This window comes from Schistocerca piceifrons, chromosome 6, assembly GCF_021461385.2.
Source record: "Schistocerca piceifrons isolate TAMUIC-IGC-003096 chromosome 6, iqSchPice1.1, whole genome shotgun sequence".
Classification (NCBI taxonomy): Eukaryota; Metazoa; Arthropoda; class Insecta; order Orthoptera; family Acrididae; genus Schistocerca; species Schistocerca piceifrons.
Genome location: NC_060143.1, coordinates 33,466,164 through 33,489,045, shown reverse-complemented (window position 1 = coordinate 33,489,045; position 22,882 = coordinate 33,466,164). Strand labels below are relative to the sequence as shown.

Sequence of the window (22,882 nt, the reverse complement as noted above, 5' to 3'; positions counted from 1 at the left end):
AGAGAATATTGCCTGTTCAGTACAAAGACCGGCACGAAACCCAAACTGATTTTTGCTTAAGATACTGTGGATGTTGAGATGGTCTACAATCCTCCTGTGCATGAGTTTTTCTAGAATTTTCGAGAAGGTAGTTAATAGGGATATTGGGCGATAGTTTGTAACAATGCTTTTATCCCCTTTTTTAAAGATAGGAATCACTACAGCCAACTTAAGTCTGTCAGGGACAATCCCATCTTGTAGGGTTGCATTGAATATGTTGCATAAGACGGGACTAACAAATTTATAACAGTGTTTCAGTATTTTACTAGAAATATTGTCCACACCAGCAGAATTTTTATTTTTTAATGATCTAATTACTCTTATGACTTCGCTTACAGTAACTGGAGGTAAAGATAACTGTGGGATTCTGTTGCTAATAGCTTTCTGTAGGAGGGACAATGATTCTTCCATAGAACCATTACAGCCTGTCTTCTCTGCTGCTCTCAAAAAGTGGTTATTAAATATTTCTGCAACCAACTCAGGTTTCTTTATGATACTGTCCCCTGTATTAATCTCTACCTGAGACATATTCCCTGTTGTCCTGCCAGTTTCCCTCTTTATTACATTCCATATAGTTTTAATTTTATTTTCTGAGCTTTCAATTTCTGATTTTATGCACATACTTTTAGATTTATTTATAACCTTCTTGAGAATGCTACAGTAAAGTTTGTAGTGTTGTCGTTTCTTTGGATCATTACAAGTCCTGAGAGAACTGTATAACATCCTCTTTGTTCTACAAGATGTTATTATCCCTGTAGTGTTCCAAGACTTCTTGGCATTGCCTATATGACTATTTCTAACTACTTTTTTGGGAAAGATGGACTCAAATACAGACATGAATTCATTTAAAAATGAATTGTACTTTTTGTTTACATCTGTTTCCCTATAAACTCGGCTCCAGTCTATCTCTTTTAGGCTATCATTGAATTTTTTAAGGCCCTGTTCATTTATTATTCTAAAAGATTTCCAAGAATGCTCGGAACTGTTGCACACACTGATGTAATTGAGCCTAAGCAATTGACCACCATGATCAGAAAGGCCAGTGATTGGATGTACAGTGATCTCATTCCATGTAGACTTATCTATAAATATATTATCTATCAGACTTTTACTGTTAACAGTAATCCTAGTTGGGAAATCTACTATTGCCATCAGATTATAAGACTCCATTAAATGTACTAAATCAGCTTTACTATTGCTCTCATTTAGGAAATCAACATTAAAGTCACCAGTAATTATCAAGTTCTTGGACTTTGAGTACAGAATGGATAATAAAGAATCTAAGTGCTTAAGAAATACATTCAAATTCCCTGAGGGAGATCTATACAGTGCTAACACTACAGCCGTGAAGTCATTTACAGTAATCTCAACACCACATACTTCAATTTGTTGCTCTATACAATGGCTCTTTAAATCTAATGCATTGTAAGATATGTTGTTTTTTACATAAATTACCACTCCACCTTTTTCCATGATGGTTCTAGAGTAATGCGTTGCCTGACAGTAACCACTTAGTTGCAACCTTTCAATATCCTTCACATGATGTTCACTAAAACATAATACATCAGTATCTTTTATTCCTTGTGGTTCCTCTAACAGAACAGTAATGTCATTTACTTTATTACCAAGTCCTTCCACATTCTGGTGAAAAATCGTCATTTCTTTGGAATTAGAGACAGATCTAAACTTTTGCCTAAAAAATTATCGGTAGCTACAGACACAGTACATTCATTACTAACAATTTCCTGAAACATTTGAGTTTGAAACCGAGTCTGACTTGATGGTTGGAGCCATTCAAGTGCGATTGGTTCCAACTTTGGGGTACATTTGTGGACTTCTTCCAATATTTTTGTTTTTAAGAGGGTACGTAATGCTTTTTTTCCTGATCTGTTCAGGTGCATACCGTGTCTTGTAAATAAATCTCGTCCAAAACTGCTTACATCTACAACACAAGTATTGTTAAAATGCTTACACAACTTTGCTAACTTAGAGTTCGTTTGTGAGACAGCTTCATTTACACAGGACTGTGGAATTAAGTCATGTCTCTTTGGAATGTTCACAACAAATACCTTAGACTGATGAAGCGCCGATATTTTCTTCCTGAGCGACTGTATGGCATCATTCCCTTCGTTGCAGGCAACGTTGTTTGAGCCACCTATTAAGATCACACACTCGTTTTTTACTTTTTCAGGATCACACCCCGCTACAACTTCTTGAACTTTAGCACCTGGCTTCACAATTCCACAAACATCGGCAGCATTAAAACTGCTTTTCACTATATCAGCCATGCCTCTACCATGACTATCAGCGAAAATGTGAAAACGATTTGTTGATGTTTCACTCACAGCAGACTGGATCACACCACTGCCACTTTCATTGCTGTTAACTGAACGTTGTGGCTTTGGAAGATCAAACCTAACCTTTTTCCGATAGTTTATCGGCACACTCTTCTTACGATTGTTTTCACTTTCAGTGAGACTATTACTAGAACAAAGTACATCAAAATTGTTTATATTCTCGAGCCTCGAAACATTTGCTGTACACGAATTTTTAGTGCCGATTTTTTGACGCTTGTTGTGTACTACCTTCCATTCTGATGATTTATCAGCGTCATTTTGCACCAATGTAGCCATGTTCTCGCGAAAGGTAAGGAGAAGGCTGAGGCAGGGAGGGGGAGAGGTAGTATGGTGGGAGTGGTGGACAGTGAAGTGTTGCAGTTTAGACGGAGGGTAGGAGAGAAGGTGTGGAGGGGGGAGGGGGCAAGTAGTAGGAAGGAGAGAAATAAAAATAAAAGAAATTAAAAGACTGGGTGTGGTGGTGAAATGACGGCTGTGTAGTGCTGGAATGGGAACAGGGAGGGGGCTGGATGGGTGAGGACAGTGACAAACGAAGGTTGAGGCCAGGAGGGTTACGGGAATGTAGGATGTATTGCAGGGAAAGTTCCCACCTGCACAATTCAGAAAAGCTGGTGTTGGCAGGAAGGATCCATATGGCACAGGCTGTGAAGCAGTCATTGAGATGAGGGGTATTATGTTTGGCAGCGTGTTCAGTTACATGGTGGTCCACTTGTTTTTTGGCCACAGTTTGTGGGTGGCCATTCATGCGAACAGACAGCTTGTTGGTTGTCATGCCTACATAGAATGCAGCACAGTGGTTGCAGCTTAGCTTGTAGATCACATGACTGGTTTCACAGGTAGCCCTGCCTTTGATGTGATAGGTAATTTTAGTGACCGGACTGTAGTAGGTGGTGGTAGCAGGATGTATGGGACAGGTCTTGCATCTAGGTCTATTGCAGGGGTATGAGCCATGAGGTAAGGGTGGGAGCAGGGGTTGTGTAAGGATGGACGAGTATATTACATTCCATCCTGGATTTTCCTTTATTTATTTAAGTTAGATTCCTTGAAGTCTTTGTAGACAACTGATGCGTTTTGTAAAGGTGATGGATTTCAATAATTGCAAGCTGATCAGTATGAGTATCTTTTATGAATATAAATGTGCATTGTTGAAATCCAAACAATGACATTGTCATCTTGGTAATCAACTGTACAAAAAAAAGAAAACATATCGTGAGACATTAAGGTCAATAATCTTACAAGTATGAGCGTGGTGCAACTATGTAGATAATTTTGATGTGTGTGCTGGATTTACCTACGACCAAAACTTAGAATTTTTTCTTAGATTAGTGAACTAAATAAAGTTGGCTTTGACAGTGATCAAATCTCTAATGAAGCTTGCTTTGCAACTTTCTTATGATCAGCTGGATAAACAGTTATACTGAACACTGCTGCACTGCAGACAGAGAACCAAATGGAATCTCTACATTGTGTTGATGACTAGCGAATAGTAACTCTAAAACTGAACTCCATCCGAACAGGCCTTGGAAGGCCCAACAGTACTGACTGGGCGCCATGTCATCCTCAGCCCACAGGCGACACTGGATGCGGATATGGAGGGGCATGTGGTCAGCACACCTCTCTCCCAGCCGTATGTCAGTTTACGAGACAGGAGCTGCTACTTCTCAATCAAGTAGCTCCTCAGTTTGCTTCACAAGGGCTGACTGCACCCCACTAGCCAACAGCGCTCGGCAGACTGGATGGTCACCCATCGAAGTGCTAGCCCAGCCCGACAGCGCTTAACTTCCGTGATCTGTTGGGAACCGGTATTAGAATGGTAACTCACTTTTAGCAGAAAAATCGTGAATTGAAACAGCTTGGAAAAAAATTATCCAATCCACAGAATTAAATCACAAAACTAGGAGTGACAGAATGTATAAATTGCAAAAAACTGTTTGTATTGCAAAAAAGGTTTCGTGGAATGCAAAGCAGATATACTACTTATGTATGATGTCGTGATGATACAGGTCAGTAAGTTGATTACTGGAAGCAAGTGTAAAGAGCTTGAAACAGAAACCTTAACAGAAAAATTCAAGTAGGCCTGCACCAGATTACTGAGTAGATGGTGATTTATATTGAATTTGGCAGGATTGGGGTTCAGATCTTTGTCCAGTCATCCAAATCTAGGTGTTGTGGAGAATGAACACAGCTGATTTCATTCTCATACATCCTGCATCCAAGCTTGTGCTCCATGTTTAATGTCTTCATTGTTGACAGGGACTAATCTCCAGTCACCCATCCTTTTATGTAGAATGAATCTGAATGAAAAGAAAGTTTCATGCCTTAAATCAATATTCTGATAAAAAAAATAACATTTTTAGTAACAGGCAACTGAAAATTTTGTGACTATATATGAAAGAACATATCATTTCTGACCAAAAGAATTCTCATCTTTTCCCTTGTGTTGCAATTTAAGAACAGCTGACTACATGAAGTTGCAGGAGATAAACTGACATCAGCGAGGATATTATATGGGATGGAATTAATTTAGAAATGGAGAAACAATGTATCAAATCTAAGAAAACATTGATAGAATAATTTAATAAAAACTTAGGCAAGAAGATGATGAGATTTTGTGATGGGAAGAGAGAGGAAATACTTTAACTAATGAAGTCCATGTTTATTCCTCAGATGGGAGTAATGATGCAAGCAAAATGATAATTTGAGCAAAAAAGTAATGTCCTTGCCAATCAATATAATAAAGCCGCAGTCACATGACACTGACAGTGGCTATCAGATTCTGTCACCTAACCTGGTCTGATTACATTCTCCAACAGCTTGGTTACAGTACATCCAATCTCCTTCATCAGTTTTTGGTGGGATCAAGGAGATTAGGTTTAGTTAGGATAGGTTAGCTTAGAATCTATTTTAACCTATTTGGGCAGGATGGATGGCATGACACTTTTGTGTGTGGAAGTAAGTGTGCGGAAGTAAGTGTTGCAAGTACTGTAAACTCTCTCCTGAAGTTATTCAAATAACCAGAGAAGTTTTGTGAATACATGAGAGACATTCTATTACATATGTGAGATGATTCATGGACATTGAAAAGCAACATTACACCCTGCATAACTTCGAACAAATTCAGCAAAACGCATTTATGTCAGTTAGTCTTCAATGACTGTCATTCAGCATATGGGTGAAAGACAAACATGCCTTTTAAAATTAGATACTCTGAACATCCAAAGCACCGAAAAGTGGAAACACATTTGCAAACTACCTCATATAACTGAATCACCGCCCTGCTGGCATAAAAACACCAGAAAGGAATAGTAATAATTCTTAGATAGTGAATGTCAACCAACCACAACCTAAAAAAGATCCACTACAGTAGCTTTAAGCATCAAAATTGACATACGCCATATTTCTCACTTAAAGACCTAACTTTTTGGGGGTATAATGTAGGCCTAAAATTTTGGATACAGATATTACCTGTGTTGTGGATGACATGCTGCATTAGGTGCAGACATGAGGCTGAAATGGCTAGACACCCACAAAGCATACATAATGTAATATAAGATAATGATTAATTAATTATTATTAAATTTTTAAGTTGTTCTAAACTTGTTTCCTGTCATGCAGCAATTCCAGACTATAGATTCCAAGATGTATCCCTGTTATTACATTTCTCAAATTTCTCACACTGTGTTTTGTGTGGGGATATGTCAAGCAATTTGATTGAAGAAAACAGGCTGATTTGAATTTCTCTGTTTATCATCTGAAGTTTATATGTTTGAGCAGTGAGATCCGCTGCACTGAGACAACACGCCTACTGACATACTGATTTGAAAAAATCGACCGATTTTGGTAGTCAGTGGACATCTCCAGTGTCAGTGTCAGTGTGTCTGTAGCCTATGAAAAACTATAGAGGAGCAGAAACACACGAAAATCTTCCTTTTTTTCTTTTGTGGTTGAATCTTTGTTGTAATTTATTTAGAATTTGGTGCTATAAACAATTATAAACAAAGAAATTGTAAGAAATCTGTTAAATAAATAAAAGGAAAAAAATGAAAGATCGATGTTCATGTTTTCCAACCACTCAATTACTTGAGAGATACACTGATGTAGGTTTTGTAGGTATATGTCATTGTCGGCACCATTTGCTACAGTCACAGTTTGAATAGTTTCACCATTCCCAATTGTAGAGAGTAGTGACTGTTCTGCCTGCCCTATGTGTGATTTGATTTAGTTTTCTCCAGGTGACTGAGGAAGACTGATGTCCAGAAGTTTGATAGTTGGTTCTTGACTTGCATGAAGCCTTGCTGGGCTGGAGGTGACCACTCCAACTTTGGAAATATAAAAAAGACACTGATTTCACTAACACTGATTTCACTGAATATGTTAGACTCTATAAAATTACATTTAAAAGAGTTGTCAAAGCAGCAAAAAACCTGGCAGATAACAGACATATAAGACAAAGGCTGTGTTCAAATGGTTCAAATGGCTCTGAGCACTATGGGACTTAACTTCTGAGGTCATCAGTCCCCTTGAACTTAGAACTACTTAAACCTAACTAACCTAAGTACATCACACACATCCATGCCCGAGGCAGGATTCGAACATGCGACCGTAGCGGTCGCGCGGTTCCAGATTGTAGCACAAAGGCTGTGTGGTCAGTCATTAAATATGAGTTAGCATGTAAGGAAGATGTTTTAAAAATTAACATTGAAGGAAATGCTATTGTAAGTCCAACTTAAATACCAAAGTACTTCAGTGGATTTTTTATAAATGTAGCAAAGTCTGAAGTAAATGTAACAGATTTCGCAACAAACTGAATCCCTTTGTTATGTAAATTGAAGGTGGAGGGGAGAAAGGTAAGGAGAGGGAAGGACCTGTGGATTTCAGCTGCATTGGGACTTTATCCAGAATCAGTGGAAATGAGTGAAAACGTGTGCCAGACTGGAATTCGGACCCAGGTTCTCCTGCTTACTACGCAGTTGCGTTAATCACTTCACCACCCAGGAACAGTGTTTATTGCAGTTACATGGACTATCTCAGCACACTTTTCAGCTGACCCACACTTCCACCAGCACCACCTATCTGCAGTCCCATCCATGTCTTCAATGGGTGCTACTTTGAGATTCTCACAAGTGATCAAATACCATTGTGCATCCACACTGAAGATGGTAGATTCATTGCCCATTGAGGCAAATCAGTTATATGAATGAATGTGTATATTCTTTCAGATATGTCTGAAAGAACGAACACCACACATTCATATACATCCCTTTGGACTTATTGAAAACAGTAAACACCATACAAAAATTTTGAAAAGGTTCTATGAAGGATGTAGAAAATGCAATCCTAGCACTAAAAAACAACACAACAAAACTGCAAACCCATTAGCTCAAATAATAAATCACTGATTTGAAGAGGACTGTTTCCCAGAGGTTTCAAATATGCCGAAGTCAAACCACCTTTCAAAAAGGGATCAAGAGAGGTAATGGGAAATTAACATCCTGTCTCATTTCTCCCAGACAATTCTAAAATAATATATTTGCCCAAATCAAAAACTTCATTGAAATTATTCTATTATTCTAAACAGTAAGTTTACTTTTCAGCAAGGCAAAAACACCACAGATGCAGTGAACGGTTTCATTGAGAAAATGAGTACATCATTGGACAATGGCAGTAAGGTTGCAGGAATTTTCTGCAACCTCACAGAGGTGTTTGATTCCATAAACCATGCATTGCTTATTACAAATTTGAAAAGTGTTGCATTAAAGGCTTTGACGTACAATGGCTTAAATCCTACTCATCAAACAGAAACCAGAGAGTTATTATTTATTTAAGTGGAGCACATTATTATTCTGACTGGGAAAAGATATCTCATGGTGTTCCAAAAGGCTCCAACTAGGTACAGTCCTGCTTCTCTTCTTACAATTAAGTATCAGCTCCCTGTCAGTTCTGTTTAGATTATACTTGTTAAAAGAAAACCAGCATTTGGAAAAAATTCCCAAATCTTTGATCAGTACCCTCAGCACTTTAGAATTTTATTTGAGCTAAGCGTGTTAAATCTAAGTATATCTAAGACTCACATGATAAATTCAAAACCAAACAGTCAGAATGTGAGCAGATTAAGGCATATAAGAAGTTGACTCAGTCAAACTCTTAGGATTACATTTGGATAAAAATTTGAGCTGACAGGCAACACTGAGTACCTAGAAAACAAATTGAGCAGCTTTGCATTAAATTAAAATGGAACATGTGAGTGCAGATGAGTTTAAGTCCACTTAAAAGAGAGGTATATGATGCTCTGACCCTGAAATGTCATTACTCAATGTGTAATGTTATTACTCATGGATGGATTCATGCAGGACAGACTGGAAATTTGAGTTGTATAAATGTTTTATACATCCAGAGAAATGTCATTTTAGTGTTTTTATTTATTTTAATACTATTGTTTATTTGCGTAAAAATTATTGGTAGCTGTATTATAAATTTTTGACATGTCTGCTGCACATGAACCAAATGGATTGCAAATGTATATCATGAGATAAATAAATCACAATTCCGCTGATTGTTTTGTATTCTTGTGTGTAATACAACAAGAGCATGTGTGGTGAAGTGATGTTGCTTAGCACTGGAAGCCACTAAATAGGTATTGGCAGAAGTGTACTAGATACAATGTGTATTGCCTGTCAAAGATGAACATTCACTAGGTGAATGAAGGAACTGTTAAGATATACAGCTTGACAGTACTCAGCTGATAAATAAACTAGTGTTAGTGCTGTTGTTGTCAAAGTGTTTGTGTCACTTTTCCAAGAAGTTCTTGTTAACTTTTGAAAGAAATTTTGAGGCTCTTCACATTTGCAGTTGTTTTCTGAAGATTCAAGATTATACCCAGGTATTTTGGATTGATGGTGCATTGCAATACATTGTCTGTAAGTATTACCTACAGATGTTAATGTGCATGCTAGTTGCCCAGATGGAATACAACAACTTCTGTCATCAGTGGGTTTTGTTTTAGTTTCCATCTCCTGAAGTAGGCATCAAATACACACAGGTTATCTGTCATTATTTCTTCTGCCTCTGAGAGGCTTATCTACTAGATCAGGCTGTTCCAGCTCACATGCCCAGTAGAAATCAGACAAAATCAGCCATGCCTTCTGTATACTCATTTTAAACTCACCAGCTGGTCTTATGGCATCATCTCCGAACTTCCCATCTCCATTCACTCAGAGACTAGATTTGCAAACATTGCCCATTTACTCGTAAGCTGGTGGCTCGAGGCTTGTTGTGTACGACAAGTGGACCACCAGTGTGGAAACGAGAGTGAGTGCACAAGTTTGCAATTATAACTGAGGACGTGTAACGTTTCCGCTACATTAGCAGCCATTGGACATGACAATTATTATTTACAAATACAGTGACTGATTAGTTAGCAGTGGACACACACACACACACACGCGCACGCGCGCACACACACACACACACACACACACACACACACACACACACACTTTGGATGTCCCTCCTAAGAGTAGCCTGATGCATTTTCTGTCAGATATTTAAGATATTTATGATTTTGTTTTTGCAAAGTGTAGCTGGTATCACCTCGTACAAATATTGATCATCACATTTTTCATGCAATGTCCAGCATTGAAAGTAGGTGTTGGTTTGTTTCCCATAACAAACAAATTCATTTTTAAAGTGAAATTTTATGTGCCTGTGCTATACCGGGTCCCAAATTAGTCCACTGTGATATTTGTTTTATTGATGTGAATTAATAGGGACAGTAAAATGCAAAGAATAACCAGTATTCCAACAGTAACTGAGGGATGCTGCTGCATGGCAGTAGCAGTGAACAAGGACCAGGGTGGTGCTATCGCTGAGCTAAAACCTGATTCAGGTGAAAAAAAGAATACTTGGAAACAGGATTTTGGAAATTTCTGGTGTACACTCTTTCTTAGTTTTTTGAACTGCAGTACTTGTATGGTTAGCAAGATGTAGAATGAGCTACGATGTGAGCATACACAGTGGTCACATACTGTTTATGTGTTGTGGAGGAAGGAGCTGGCTCAGACCTGTGACAACTGCCTCTGCACCCACATTGCTCATCTGACTCCATTCAAGTTCATGAATTACAAGGCTGATTTAAACTAGCATTTTCATGTAGAAAAACTTAGGTAAATGTTGCTGATACTCTTGCTATATGTGTGTGTGGCGACCGGAAAAATTCACATTTTTTGATAACTGTGAAATAGATACAAATTGTACGTCAAAATGCGAAAACCCAAAATTACTTAACAGATGATGTTTCATAGTGAATTGTATCCAGATGAGCTATTTATAAGAGATAGTTTGAAATTGCTTTATTTTCTGCATACACTATGGAAAATGTAAGGAGTTACTGGCATTATACATCATCAGTTGAAGCCCAATGTGGAAAGATAATGTGTGCGAGAACCTATTTGCAAAATAAAGTGTACAAACACAATGATGCATCGATGTGCTCAATGAGCTGGTGCCATGCCAGTTGTGGACTGTTGAATGGTCTTTTTAACATACACATTGCATAATGCAACGTATTATTCAGCATTTTACTAGAAAGAAATGTGTAGGCGGGCTTTGTTGCCCCACATTGCATCTTACCCTGTGGCAGTCTAAATTCTAGGACATTTACACTCATGGCCATTTGCGGCTATAGCCTAGTGCCCGTGCTCAGGCTGTAGCAATTCCAAAACAAAATCTGTAACTTTTTTCGATGTCACTGAGATTCTTCCTCTAATATTAAAAACAATTTGCTGTACATTCGGTTCTATTCCTATGCTAAGTGCTTTTCCAGTTCCATCTGTAACATTGTCAAGCATAGGTTGTAGGGCTATGACTGCCCATGAAAAGTCAAAGTTAGTAGTCTGCAGATTTTGTTATCTTCTAATTTGGCAGGAAAATACAAGTAAAGCCCAGAAACACCTTATATCGGAGATGCATTCACTTAACTGGCAGTAAAATGCTGCTGCTTTTCAAGAGAACAATTATTTTTGAAAGCTTAAGTACAGCCAAACGAAGAAAACAAAGGCCATTTCAGAGGAAAAGTGTTGAAGTTTTTGCAAAAGCAAACATTCCAGTCAAAAAGTTCCCAGTCAGCACTTTTTCTAACATTCAGTTTCAAACAACTAATAATTTGTTTGTCTTCATTCATTGCTAATGTACAATTGGCAGTGATACTAACATTGTAAGCAGCAGGGATATCTCATAGGACAATGACAACAACTATTAACAGCAGCATCTCTTACACGTGTGACCTTAGTCTCACAGTTATAGGTGTGTGCTGTTTTACTCCCCCATATTTTTGAGATTGCTAGCAGTAGGGGTATACACCCTCCCTCTAGTTAGCATTCCACCAAACACAGCTCGCACCTCTAGCTATGCTTTGCTGACTATAGTAGACAAAATGGTTCAAATGGCTCTGAGCACTATGGGACTTAACTTCTGAGGTCATCAGTCCCCTAGAACTTAGAACTACTTAAAACTAACTAACCTAAGGACATCACACACATCTATGCCCGAGGCAGGATTCGAACCTGCGACCATAGCGGTCACACGGTTCCAGACTGTAGCGCCTAGAACTGCTCAGCCACCCTGGCCGGCTATAGTAGACATGCAAATGTTAAAAACTGGACAAAGTATCAGTTGAGGAATCATATACATTCTACTGCAGTCTGCCATCATGTCAATACTGTATGTTTGTGTAACTTGCAGGACTGTAAAGGATATGGAAGATTTGAAATACATTTTCCTTGTGTACCTGTAGATTTTTCATTCATTGATTTCCACATTCTTTTCTACAAATTTCATCATGAAGGGGGGAGCATTGTGGGCTGTGGAAATAGTCAAATTATACATTAACATGTGAAAGTGGCTACTGCAGTCCATTTCTGTAAGGTATATTATAAAACAATTACAACTGTATCCAATCCACTCACACTGTTAATTTCAAGAATCATTTCTTGATTGCTTTTTTTATTATACTGTAAATCAGGATATTGCTTATATTAACCGAAAAAGTATATTTCAAAAAGTCACTGCTCTTCCTCTTACATTGCTCAGCCCCTGATTTTATTTACTACTTCATACACTGCATTAATGTAACTTTACAAATTTTACAGCCTGCTGTTATCTGCTTATGAGTACATACAGGAAAAGTTAAAACGTGTTTAATTTGAATATTAGTGTTAATTTGCTACATACTTCAGTCCAGATGTTCTGATAAATTATAGGAGTAATGACTAGTAAGATACTCCCTTACTTTATTTTGAAATATCTGGTGATTCCCAATTCTCTGTATTTCTTTTTGTTTTTATATATTTCCATTTCATCTGATGAATGAACAGTTAGTAATGTCAGAAAAACTAGGAAGTTTTGTATGTTTTTTTACTTTTTTATTGTTAGGCTCCCACATCCTTACCTCTCCCTTTATCATAAAGCATGACACAGAGAGTAGAACTAATTTAACATACTCATTTTACTGTTCGGTTTATTCAATCACTTGCTGTATCAGTGATTATAAGTGTTGTAGAACAGTGAATAATTGCTGGTAAATAGCTGCTGCAGTGGTCTGAGGTTCAGCCACTTGTCCAATCGGATGTTTTTTGTTTTCCCACTGCTCTCCATGAATAGAATTTTAATTGTTGCAATTCTGCATAATTTGGCTAATCAATTTAAAAGTGTTGCTGTACCAATATTTCTCAACAGCTGCTTAGTGTGTATGTCATAAACGTCACTGTCACTGTTTTTTGTGAAGAAAATTGTGAACTTTCCCTCCTGAAATAATGAATTTTCATACGGAAATTTTGAATTCAGAAAATGATTATTTTTGTTCAAGGTGAGAGGCCATATCCTTGTGATTTCTGTCCAAAGAGATTTCCTTCAAGTGGTGCGATGAAGAAACATCGAAGGATGCACACTGGCGAGCGACCTTATGAATGCAAGGAGGTAAGTGAAAATGTATAATTAGCAATATTCGTATTTGAAATTATGAGTTTCTATGCTGTGAAAGGTGGAACACGTTAGAAACAAATAAATTGATAAGAAAGTGCTGTTATTAACAGAAAAGTGGAAAACACACCTTGAAGACAAAGTTTAGAGTGAGATACAAAAAATGTGTTGTAGGAGTAATAAGTCCCAGTATAATGTGTTGGTAGATATTTAAGTATTTGAATAATAATCGAGTGGCAGACAGTTTGCTGATAAAATGTGTACTACAAACCAGTCAAGTAAGAAGAAAAATACTTCAAATAGAATAAAAAATAAAAGATAAAGTTGCAATCAACACAAGGTTTGGTTTCAGCATCTCAGTGCTTCGGTAGACATTATCTTGTCGGAGGCGGTATACACTTGCCTTTCTCCAACTGTTGAACTAACTGAACCAGTCATTTATTATGGCATCCTACAATTCAGTCAGAACACTATACCACACCACAGCTGTATACAAAAGGCAAATGGAAAAAAAAAGTTGAAAAGAATGTTGAGGGAAAGAGAGCAAATAATGAAAGCGATGAGGGATATTATATTTAATGGCATGCTGAAGTTTTGAATCAGGAAGCTTGAATGGACACTGCAGTTGGTAACACAGAGCCTGCCAAAGGTAAGGATCTGTATTTGAGTACTAATCTGGCTCAAAGCTTAACTGTGTCACTTACAAGTAGAGCAGTGCATTTTCAGCTAAGAGTAGGAGAATTCTTTCTCATAAAGAATTAATGGACATCAGAGACAGCTAAACAAAGTAGATGAGAAAAAGACAATTGGGTGTGAAACGAAAAGGAAGCAAAAATAACTAGATAACTTTCAAAAGTGGAGCAAGAGCTGAAAGAAAGGTAAAAGGGGGGAAAATGAAGCTTAAAAGATGGCAAAGCAGTAAGGGTATGAAACTAATATGGTTCTCATCTCCATAATTTGGAGGTAGTTATGCTGGAATTGGCATTAGTAAACCATTTGATATCTCTCTTCTTGATTGGATATGTTTCATCTACATGCAGGGTGAAATAAGGCATACTGTTCATCATGACAGACTAAATTATAACGGATGGCCATCTGAAGGCCCTGAATATTGCTTATAAATCTTTGGACTGAACAGAGGAAACTCCAGGTAGGAATATCAACAATGTAGGAAAAGACAGATTGCTGCTTATCATAAAGAAGACACATTAAGTTGCAGAAGGCGTAATTAAAAGACGCCTATACAAAGCTTTCAGCCACAGCCTTCATCAGTGAAAAACACACACACACACACACACACACACACACACACACACACACACACACACACACACACAAGCAAGTGAACGTCATGCACATATGAGTGCTAGCTCCAGCATCTCGGGCTGGAATGCAACTATTGTGTGGGATGCAAACAACAATCTGGAGTGGTGGAGAGGAGCAAAAAAAGAGTGAAGCATGGAAAGACAGGCGGATGTGTTGGCAGAGAGTGGCAAATAAACAGGGTGGGAGATGAGAATGGGGAGGAGATGAAAGGACAGTGGGGCTGGAAACTGTTGGATGGAGGGTGTGGGGACAGTATGTTACCATAGGTTGAGGCCAGAATAATTACGGGAGTGGAGAATGTACAGTAAGGATAACTCCCGTCTGCACAGTTCAGAAAAGCAAGTAGTGGAGGAAAGGATCGAGATGGCTTGGGTAGTGAAGCAGCCATTGAAATCACGTGTGTTATGTTTAGTTGCATTTTGTGCTCTTTGCCACAGTTTGGTGCTGGCCGCTCATCCTCGTGGACAGCTGGTTGGTAGTCACACCTATATAAAAAGCTGTGCAGTGATTGCAACAGAGCTGGTAAATGACATTGCTGCTTTCACAGGTGGCATGGCCCCTGATGGAATAAGAAGTGCTGGGTGAGCAGATTGTGCAGGATTTGCACTTGTGTCTTGTGCCAAAAGGTTGGGAATAGGACTGGCCTAGGGATGGATTAGGATGTTGTGGAGGTTGGGTGGGTGATGGAACACCACTTTAAAGAGTGGTGGGAAGTATCTGGGGTATGATGCCCCATACGATGATAGGTTATCAAAGCCCTGGCAATGGGTGTGGTTCAGTAGTTCCAGTCAGGGATGGTACTGGGTGATGAAGGGGACACTCCTTTGTGGCTGGTTCTTGGGGATGCTGGAAGGATTATGGGTGTGACAGGAAATGACATGTGAGACCTATTTGCAGATTAGGTCTGGGAGATAGTGCCTGTCTGTGAAGGTTTTTGTGAAACCATCAGCATACTGAGGAAGGGCGATTTTGTCACTGCAGATATGCCATCCCTGTGTGGCCAGGCTGTATGGGAGGGATTTTTTCATGTGAAAGAGATGACAGCTATCAAAATACAGGTACTGTTCGTGGATGGTGTGTTTACTGTGCACAGAGGTGCAGAAGGCACCGTCAGAGAAGAAGAGGTCAACATCTAGGAAGGTGACACAGTGTTGAGGAGGACCACTTGAAGCGGATGGGAGAGAAGGTGTTGAGATTATGAAGGACAGATTTTAGGGTGTCTTGGCCTTGAGTCCAGTTCATGAAGCTATCATCAATGAACCTGATCCAGACTTGGGGTTTGGTGTTTTTGGATGCTAGGAAGGTCTCCTCTAGAATGCCCATAAAATGGTTGGCATAGGAAGGTGCCATGCGGATGCCCATGGCTGTGCTGCAGACTTGTTTATATATCCTCCCTTCAAAGGAGAAGCCACAGGCCCTTCCCAGAATATCTCCCCTAAATCCATTTCCTTCCTCACCCCTAAGACACCCTGCACACCCACCTTCTACACGTTCCCCAAAATCCCAAACCCAACAATCCTAGATGCCCCATTGTGTCTGATTATTGTGCCCGCACTGAAAGAATTTTGGTCCTTATTGACCAATACCTCCAACCAGTTGCCTGTAATCTAGCCTCCCATGCCAAAGACACTGCTTCCTTCACCGACTCTCCCCTATCCCCACCCCTTCACCTCCTACGTCCCTACTTGTCACTATTGATGCCACCTCCCTAACTCCAACATCCCTCTCGCCCATGGTCTGACCTTTCTATCCTCCCAAACACCATACCCCTAGTCTGGTTCAGGTTCACTGATGATATCCCCATGATCTGGACTCGAGGCCAAGCCACACTTCCTTCTTTCCTTCAATAGCTCATCTTCTCTCCCATCCACTTCAAATGGTCCTGCTCAACACAGTATGCCACCTTCCTAGGTGTTGATCTACTCCTCTCTGATGGCTCCATTCACACCTCTGTTCACATTAAACCCACCAACCACCAACAGTACCTGTATTTTGATGTCATCCCTTTCACACCAAAAAAAAAACCTCCCCTACAGCCTGGCCACGTGGGGACAATGTATCTGCAGTGACAAAAATTCCCTTGCTTAGTATGCTGAGGATTTCGTCAAGGCCCTCACAGACAGGCACTATCTCCCAGACCTAATCTGCAAACAGATCTCCCATGCTATTTCCCCTCACACCCCTAATCCTTCCACTGCCCCCAAGAACCAGCCACAAAGGAGTGTTCGCTTCATCATCCAGTACCACCCCGGACTGAAACAACTGAACCACATCCTTTGCCAGGGCTTTGATTACTTGTCATCGTGCCCTGAAATGAGGGACATCCTACCCAAGATATTTTTCACTCCTCCTAAAGTGGTGCTCCATCACCCACCCAACCTCCACAACATCCTAGTCCATCCCTATACTACTCCATATCCCAACTCCTTGCCACAAGGATCGTATCCCTGTGGAAGACCTAAGTGCAAAACCTGCACAGTCCACCCACCCAACACTTCCTGTTCCAATCCTGTCACAGGTTTATCCTAAACTATCAGGGGCGGGCTGCCTGTTAAAGCAGCCAGGTCGTTTACCAGCTCTGCTGCAATCATCGCACAGCTTTTTATAAAGGTATAACTACCAACCAGCTGTCCACCAGGATGAATGGCTACCAACAAACTGTGGCCAAGAGGTCAACATGCAGCTGGACATAACACACTTCATTTCAATGGCTGCTTCACTAGCTGAGCCATCTGGATCCTTCCCTCAACTACCTGCTTTTTGAAAGTTATCTAGTGATTTTTGCTTCCCTTTTCATTTTACACCCAATTGTCCTTTTCTCATCTATTTTGTTTAGCTGTGTCTGATGTCCATTAATTCTTTAGGAGAGTGAATTCTCCTACTCTGAGCTGAGTATGCACTGCACTACTTGTAAGTGACACAATTAAACTTTGTACCAGATTAGTATTCAAATGCAAATCCTTACCTTTGGCAGACTGTGCATTAGCAACTGCTGTATCCATTCAAGCTTCCCTGATGGATTCCCAACTTCATAATTTTTAAAAAAGAAAGATCCATCCATCAAATATAAAATCCCTTGTGGCTTTGTGGCTTTAATTATTTGCTCTCTCTCTCTCTCTCTCTCTCTCTCTCTCTCTCTCTCTCTCACACACACACACACACACACACACACACACACACACACACACTCTCTTCTCTTCTCGTCTTTATGTTAAGCACCAATTTGTCTTTTCCTCCATTGTTGATATTTGGACTGTGCGGTCTCTCTTATAATCTTGAATAATTTTGTACTATGACTTTATAAATCAAATGGGATTGATTTTCTATATTTTACTCAAAAGTGTTACAATGTTACTGGTTTAATACGAAATTTGGTCAGGCCAGAGTGAGATTTTTTTCCCATCATACATTGATGGGCAGTTATGCGAATATAATCATTAATTATGGTGATGGTGTAGTTACTGGATAGCTTCCTCAAAAAAAAAAAAAAATTCATTTGAATGAAGTAACAGTGGAACAGGGAACAGTTTAAAAAGAAAAAGCAGGAAATTATCAAAATAACGCCCCATTGTCTTGTGCCCTTAATGTTGCTGTTGAGATGCAAGAGAGCCAGATAATAAAATAAAAAAGGAAAGTCAAGCAAATAAAAAATTACATGTGAATGATGCATAAAAAATGCAACTACCGTGTTTACAGGAATTTCGTGCTACAAACACATTTGTGATCTATAGTTGACAAACTTTAACATTCTGGTCTCCATAAAATTAATATTTACATTTATTAATGAAAGATGTGGCTCTATACTTCTCACTATACAGGCAATACACTTCTAAATAGCAAAAGTGCTGTAATTGTTCTTTATAAGGAAACCAGTATGTAAGGATGGTCGAATTCTTGTGTGGTGACCCATTTGAAAAAGCTGAGTCAGCACCTCATCACAGTGAATGAGATATTGAGCTCAAGAAAATGGAAAAAGATTAGAATAATCTATCTCAGGTCCTGGCCTAGGATTTTGATGTAAGAATCATTAAAGCATGATATGTTACTGTAGAATGACAGCTGTTTATTATTAAATAATGCTAATTTTTTACCATTCAGTGCTCTTGTTATCTGAATAATTGTTGACTTTGTAGGTATGCATTAACCAGCTTATTAAATAATTTGATTATAATTGTCTCTTTAACCTCACTGTGCCATTTATTATGAAGTTGTAATCCCTTGTACAAAATGGCGTTTTGTGTAAATTTAACCTGGTTGATGTTCCATGATCTCCTGAACTCTGCTGTTTGTGGGATAATTGCTGATATTCTTCTTGATATGCTTCTCAGATTGGTAAATGTACTCACATAGTGCTGCTGGAAACCCCAGCTGTTTAAAACAGATCTTTACAGAGAGGTCGATATCTGTTTGTAGTTGTTATTGTAACGGTTCTTTCCCGTAGTTTGAAGACTGTGTCCATATTTTGTGCATAGTACCATCAAAAAATGATTCCATTTAAAATGAATCCCATACATGAATAGTATGTAACTTTAAGGCATCATCTGAGACACACCGTTGACAGGATTCTAAGGGAATATCATGCTGATGACATTTTGTTTGCTAGTTAATGTGTTCATTCCACTTTATGTTACATCACTATCAGTTCCTAAAAATTCTGTATTTATTACACAATCTATGAAATTTTCATCCACATTTAATGTACAAAATTGTTTTCAGCCTTTAAGTAGGGGTCCATGATGCTTGTTTCATTTATGATAAATGTAAGTTTATCACATGGTGACCAATTATAAACATCCTTTAGGGTTTCATTTGCTTTCTATGTGGGAATGACCAGCAACAAACTGTCCATTCGCATGGATGGACACAGGCAGACAGTGTTTGTTGGTAATGAGGATCACCCTGTGGCTAAACATGCCTTGGTGCACGGCCAGCACATCTTGGCACAGTGTTACACCGTCCGGGTTATCTGGATACTTCCCACTAACACCAACCTGTCAGAACTCCGGAGATGGGAACTTGCCCTTCAGTATATCCTCTCTTCTTGTTATCTGCCAGGCCTCAATCTCCGCTAATTTCAATTTGCCGCTGCTCATGCCTCACCAGTCTTTCAACATCTTTGCCTCTGTACTTCCGCCTCGACTGACATCTCTGCCCAAACTCTTTGCGTTTACAAATGTCTGCTTGTGTCTGTGTATGTGCGGATGGATATGTGTGTGTGTGCGAGTGTATACCTGTCCTTTTTTCCCCCTAAGGTAAGTCTTTCCGCTCCCGGGATTGGAATGACTCCTTACCCTCTCCCTTAAAACCCACATCCTTTCGTCTTTCCTTCTCCTTCCCTCTTTCCTGATGAAGCAACCGTTGGTTGCGAAAGCTTGAATTTTGTGTGTATGTTTGTGTTTGTTTGTGTGTCTATCGACCTGCCAGCACTTTCGTGTGGTAAGTCATATCATCTTTGTTTTTAGATATATAAACAATATAATATGTTTGACATATGATAAAATTGTTTCACTACAGTTTTTGTTTTATTTAAAGCCTATGCTCTCTCTACCCTTTATACACTGTTTTCCAGATATGAACCAACCTAATGACTCTAGGTTTTTGACATTTTCATCCTTATCTAGTGCACCAAGCTCCACTTTTGTAAATTCTGCTGTGGCCAATTGTGTTCTTCTGCTACTCTAGGAAACTAAATTGTACTTCACCAACAAAGTTATATTTTTTTGATTAATTCTTTAGTCTGTCTTTTATAAATGATTTAATTCTTTTTGAGAAGATGATAGCAGAGAAATGGGCCTGTAGTTTTCTGTGTCTTTTTGCGTCACCTTTCATAAGTAGGGGCACAACTGTTGTCTGTTTAAGATATTCTGGAAACTTATCTTTTTGCTGAAGGACTCATTTATTATGACAATTAATGGGGCTTGTATACTGCCTATGCATTCTTTCAAGTGCAGAGACTCTGCACTTCATCTACTCCTTCTGACTTCCTATTTTTTAATTTACATGGTTTTCCTGCATTCACAGTCTGTGGTAGAAAAGAACTTATTGTATGAATTTTGAATGGTACAATACTCGATACTGGAATTTTTTGTGGTAGTTTCTCTGCTGTACCCGACAAATATTCACAAAATTTGCTAGTTTTGTGGATCCTTTATCAACCTAACCCTTTCTTTTATCTGTAAATTATTGTGATTTTGTTTTTGTTTTCTTATTTCGTGTTTTACAACATTACAAACTCTTTTGATTTTATTATCAGGATCTGGTATTGTTTTGTCATTTTCTTCCTGTAAATATTTTTGTACATTTAATAATAGTTTAGGAACTCTGGCTCACTGTGGGTTTTTCTCGTGAAACTGAGGTATTTCATGGTCAAGGAGGACTTTGTTGTACCTGCTGGTACCCATTTGTTCTTATTGAGCATAGCTGTTAGTGCAGACATTTTGGAAATGGACTGCTCAAAGTTTATTTTAAATATTGTACACAATTTTGCATCTACGTTGTTTTCTGTATTTACTTCAGCCCAGCTTTGGTGTAATAATACTACAGAGGGGCCAAGCAGGTGATGCCGTGGCACGATGATAGCAGCACTCCTGGCACTAAAAAAGCATGCTTATTCAGTGAATCATTTACTGTAACAACTTTAAAAAGGGTGGTGCACTGTTGGTCGTAGCTGCCTCCTGCCCTCGTTGTGGGCGGACTCTCGGTGTTGGACACTGCGCTGTCCTTGCGCCTAAATCCTAGCGAGTGTTGTTCCTCTTGCATCAATATGGCTTAGTCCAGCCTGGTGCAGCATGGATAGCAGCTATCGACTGAGGGACTGTATGATCCCACTCCGTGCCTCTTCTTCCCTGAACCACTCATCTGCGGTGTGGTGTAGGCGGAAGGTGTTGAACCCAGTACTGCCAGCCTGGTCGTCATCTTCCATCCCACAACCAGAGAGTACAGCACCTGGTACTGCACTGCTGCTGGTAGTTCATCAGCTCTCCCATCAGTAGTGGGTGGTGTGACACGGCATAATGTTCATCAGTGGAGTTCAGCTCTGAGGCACTCCACGGCTGGCCGGTACTGCGCTGGTTGATCTCAGACAAGACTTACTAAAACAACATGGTCATGGAATGGAATGTCATTGACATGGAGTCCGTCATTCCCATTGTCCTGAACCGTTCTTTCCTACTCCAGTATTTAAAGAGCTCTCCATAGTTCTGTGACATGCGGGTTATTAATGATGACCACATATAGCGTCGTTATTCTGCTACCCGTGCTGTAATTCAGTTAAATTAGTCAATGAGTGTCTTTCCTAGCTGTAGCTATCACTTCTTGCGGAATTCTGCTGCACAAATGAGTGTGTGTGCTATTTTGCTTAGTCGCTGTCCTTCTCTGTTTTCCTGCTGCATGTGCTCTCTCTCACTCAGCTACTGCAGAGTTACAGACTGTGCTGCCCATTGGTCTTGCATCACCATGCCTCCTGGTCCACCGCTAATCGTGGCATAACCAACCTATCGTACACCGAGGTCGTTGAACTCCATTAAAAATTTTATGATTTGGAACCTGTATTACTCTGTGCTGTGACAATACCCTTGAGAAATACTGATTTAGAAAGAAGTCTTTTTATAGGTCTGAAGCCTGGTGGGCTTATCTACTGCAACTTTTATTTTCATTAATTTGCAATAACAAAGTGTTCCCTGTCTGTATGTGTAACAACTTGACTGATTACTGCTGCTGAGGCTTTCTTACCCTTGTTGCACTATTGAGCAGCTTTGATATGTCAAAACTGCAAAAAATGTTTATGAGACTGCTACTGGTTTCATCTAAGATATTTGTGTTTCGACATAAGATTATCTTGTTCTTGAGCACTGAACATTTGTCCAGAATCTGTAATTTATTAGGAAAGATTGCGACATGACATAAATAAAAGTTGGTAGGCATGTTTCTGCATCTGAAAGATGATGTATATTCGAATTTCACACCTGGTGCATAACACTGACACTAGTAGTACCACTATTAAAATGCAAATTAGGTTCATTTTAAGTAAATGCTGTAAGCATTAGTTACCTTTGGAGATTGGATGTGGTGAATTGATGTTAGTCAAGAATGCTTTGAAGGCGATGAAGATGCCATTATTAACACCTCCCTGAATTTGAATAATGTTAGATAATCATGCTACGAGAGGCTAGCTGTTCCTTCTGCGA

At 39.2% G+C, this 22,882-nt stretch overlaps 1 protein-coding gene across 1 annotated transcript in view; it reads left to right on the top strand.

Moving 5' to 3' along the window:
• The window catches only part of LOC124802753 (gastrula zinc finger protein XlCGF57.1-like), a 249,541-nt gene that overhangs the window by 123,783 nt on the left and 102,876 nt on the right, over window positions 1–22,882 (top strand). Inside the window, exon 9 of the mRNA XM_047263739.1 lies at window positions 13,258–13,367. Coding sequence (XP_047119695.1) covers window positions 13,258–13,367 — 110 coding nt within the window. The remainder of the gene's footprint in view (window positions 1–13,257; window positions 13,368–22,882) is intronic.